Source organism: Mangifera indica, chromosome 18 (genome assembly GCF_011075055.1).
Source record: "Mangifera indica cultivar Alphonso chromosome 18, CATAS_Mindica_2.1, whole genome shotgun sequence".
NCBI classification, from domain to species: Eukaryota; Viridiplantae; Streptophyta; class Magnoliopsida; order Sapindales; family Anacardiaceae; genus Mangifera; species Mangifera indica.
This window is the reverse complement of record NC_058154.1, coordinates 1-3,581: the sequence shown is the minus strand read 5'-3', so window position 1 is coordinate 3,581 and position 3,581 is coordinate 1. Positions and strand designations below refer to the sequence as shown.

The 3,581-nt window shown below is 43.0% G+C and overlaps 1 protein-coding gene across 1 annotated transcript; it reads left to right on the top strand.

The window, feature by feature from the left end:
• The first annotated feature begins 580 nt into the window (after positions 1 to 580).
• On the top strand, positions 581 to 1,603 carry LOC123202204. The gene has a single exon (XM_044618042.1). The coding sequence runs from the start codon at positions 581 to 583 to the stop codon at positions 1,601 to 1,603; it is 1,023 nt and encodes a 340-aa protein (XP_044473977.1).
• The last annotated feature ends 1,978 nt before the right edge of the window (positions 1,604 to 3,581 follow it).

Genomic DNA, 3,581 nt, shown 5'->3' with positions numbered 1-3,581 from the left:
ATTAAAACCAAGTCTGCTGCACCTAATTCCCACACCACCATATCAGCAATTTGCCACCAATTTCCCCACTCCACAACCTTCTGCACTCCATTTTAACGCCACCTACATTCTCACAATCCCAGCCATCATAACAGCAATCTTATCACCAAATTAAGCCACCATTTTCACACCATTCTCTACTCATTTTTTCCACATGTCAGCCCCAAAGCCTTCCTCTTCCAATTTAACTAATCATCCCTCTGCACCTACCACCACATCTGTCCATGCACCACCCACTATTGCAGCCTCTGCGCCTACCACAAAACCTAACCATGCAACATCCACTCAGGCAGCCGCTGCCCCCATCTCTCAACCGCCACGTCAACCGCCTTAAGGCACATCTTAGGCTGATCGAATCTGGGTTTTGAGTTCAAAATCCTGATTCAATTTGGAACAAGTGAATTGTACATTTGATGGTGATGTGCCCAAAATTGTTATTGATGATGACATAATAGACGAGAGTGCTTCACAATGGACTCGGTGTATTATTGGATTTTTCCCTAGTTATGTAATGCCATATCAAGCTATAAAATCTATTACCATGCGAGCATGGAAGTCATATGGCCTTGAGAATGTAATGTCCTCTGATGGGTTTGTTGTGTTTAGATTTAAAGAGGAAGACGATGTTCATCGAGTGCTGGAGGAAGACCCTTGGATGTTTGGGAGAAAGCATATGGTGCTACAACAATGGCACGCCTACACTTCCTTCGACATGAACATAATCTCAAAGGTTCCAGTATGGGTTCGGTTGCATAGAGTCCCCCTTCCTCTTTGGACTCAAAGAGGATTGAGCACGGTTTCAAGTGTGGTTGGTCGACCACTCTCATGTGACAAGCAAACATATGAATGCACACGTCTCTCTTATGCTCGTGTGTATGTAGAACTGGATACAAAGAGGACACCGTTACAGAAGTTTGAGATACAGTGTTGTTTATCATCAGACCCTATTGAAGTTAAAGTGGAGTATGAGTGGAAATCGAAGAGATGTGCTAAATGTGGTTTATTTGACCATAATTGTCAACCAAAAGAGAAAGAGACCAAGCCCAAGGAGGATGCACAAGCAGCTTCCTTTGGTCCCTCAGGCTCAACAGTAAATGAAAAAGGGAAAGCTGTCGCAACAGATACGAGGGTGATTGATGAGGCCAAAGCAGATTCTCAGGCCATTACAAGACAGGTTCAGGCACTAGAAATAAAGGCAATTGGGAAGAATAAGTGTTCAAAACGAGGTGAAAAGAGGAGAGATGCTGATGTAGGGCCATTAGCTATGGTTCTGGTGACCGACCAAACTCAGGGCACCTCTTCAGATTCAGACACTGATCCTGACAGCCCAATAGCTATAGAGGAGGATCAGGATGACTTACTAGACATTGGTGAGTGCATTTTGAATAGGTCAGCATCCCTGTTAGAGTCACCTAACCGTTTTGCCGTATTGGACAGAAGTAAGAGCTTGGCCACTACTTCAAAAGCAGTAGATAGTAGTTCAAAGGTAGTTGTTCCACCACTTGTTACACCTCGTACAAGGGCAAGGAGCAAGAGGGGTGCAGGGCCTCATGCCCGGAACTAATTTATTTTTTGATAGTTCTATTCCACTTCCACATGATAGGAAGCTGGAATATTAGAGGCCTAAATAGCCATTCAAAGCAGAGAGCAGTGAGGAGTTGGATTACTAATTCCTCCTTGGGTTTGGTAGGTCTGCTGGAGACTAAAGTAGAGTATATCCACCTGGATTCTGTTGTGTCTGCGATATGCCCTTCTTAGAGATATTTGTCTAATGCCACAACATCTATGGCATGCCGTGTGTTGGTTTGTTGGGATCCTTCTTTATACAATATTAGCTGTATTCAGAGTTCCTCTCAGGAGATTACTTGTGGGGTAACTAGACTTTCTGATGGCCTTATTTTCACTGTCACTTTTGTCTATGGTTCTTCTGACCCAGGTAATCGACGACAGCTATGGGATTCGATTTGAGGCCATTCTCAGACATTGAGCTCCTCTTTATGGCTTGTCATGGGGGATTTTAATGTCATTCTTTGATCTTCTGATAGAGTTGGAGGTGATACAGGGTGGTACTCACATATGGATGATTTTGGGCAATGTATTCATGATGCTGAGCTTGTTCAGGTTCCTTACAAGGGTTTGAGATATACTTGGCATAATGGTCAATAGGGAGATGGTACTATTCTCAGGAAGCTTGACTAAGTTTTTTGTAGTTCTTCTTGGTTCTTGACTTGGCCAAATTCAGAATCAGAATTTTTGACCAAGGATGCTTCAGATCATAGTGCTATGGTGGTTTGATTCGGGCCTCTTCAAGCTAAGACCCCTACCCCTTTTAAATTTCTTAACTTTTGGGCTAATTATGCTTATTTTCAGGAGACTGTTCAGAGAGTGTGGGAGGCACCTATAAAGGGTAATTCCATGTTCCGCCTTACCAAAAAGTTACAGAAATTGAAGGGTGAATTGAAATTCCTTCATATCAGAGATACTAGCCACATATCGTCTAGGGTAAGGGAAGTAAAGGAGAAATGGGCTGAGGCACAGGGAAAATTTGACCAGCACCCGATGTCTGTTGAGCATATTGATTTGGAGAGGGATCTTGCGAAGCAGTATTATTCTCTTAGCAAGGATGAAGAAGCCTTTTATAAGCAGAGATCTAAGATTCAATGGTTAAAGCTGGGTGACCAAAACACAAAATTCTTCCACAAATCTTTGCTTCACAGGCAGGTCAGGAACAGGGTTAGGAGTCTATTGGATAGCAATGAAGCCATCATTTCTGATTAGCGGGAGCTTGGTAATTTGGCAGTGCAATACTACAAAGATCTACTTACCGCCCCAGCCCGAGCACCTATTGGGGATGTTTCCAGATATTTTTCTAGACATGTTTCTGAGCATACGCATGATAGTCTGATTGCTTCAGTAATTGACATGGAAATCAAAGATGCTTTATTCTTTATTCTTGATGATAAATCTCACCCGGACTGGATGGCTTCACTTCTTTATTTTTCAAGTGGTCTTGGGACATTATTGGTGCTGATTTTAGAGCAACAGTGTGGTATTTTTTTGCTACTAGTAGACTCCCTAGATGTGTTAATGCCACGCGAATTGCTTTGGTCCCTAAGGTGGAGAGTCCTAGGCACATGGGTGACTTCAGGCCGATATCCTGCTGTAATGTGCTGTACAAGTGTATTTCCAAGGTGATAGCAAACCAGTTTAAGAGTGTGTTGCCTGATATTATTGGGAGTTCTCAGTCAGCTTTTGTTCCAAGGAGACAAATTACTGATAATATTCTACTGACTCAGGAGCTGATGCATAATTATCATATCAGGGATTCCCCAACTCGATGTGCACTTAAAGTAGACATCCATAAGGCTTTTGATACTGTTAGTTGGGACTTCATCCTCTCAGCATTACGCACAGTAGGCATTCCTGATAGGATGGTTCAGTGGATTGAGACATGCATGACTACGCCTCATTTCTCGGTAGCTTTGAATGGAGATCTTCATGGCTTCTTTTCTTCTTCCAGGGGAGTGAGACAGGGGGATCCT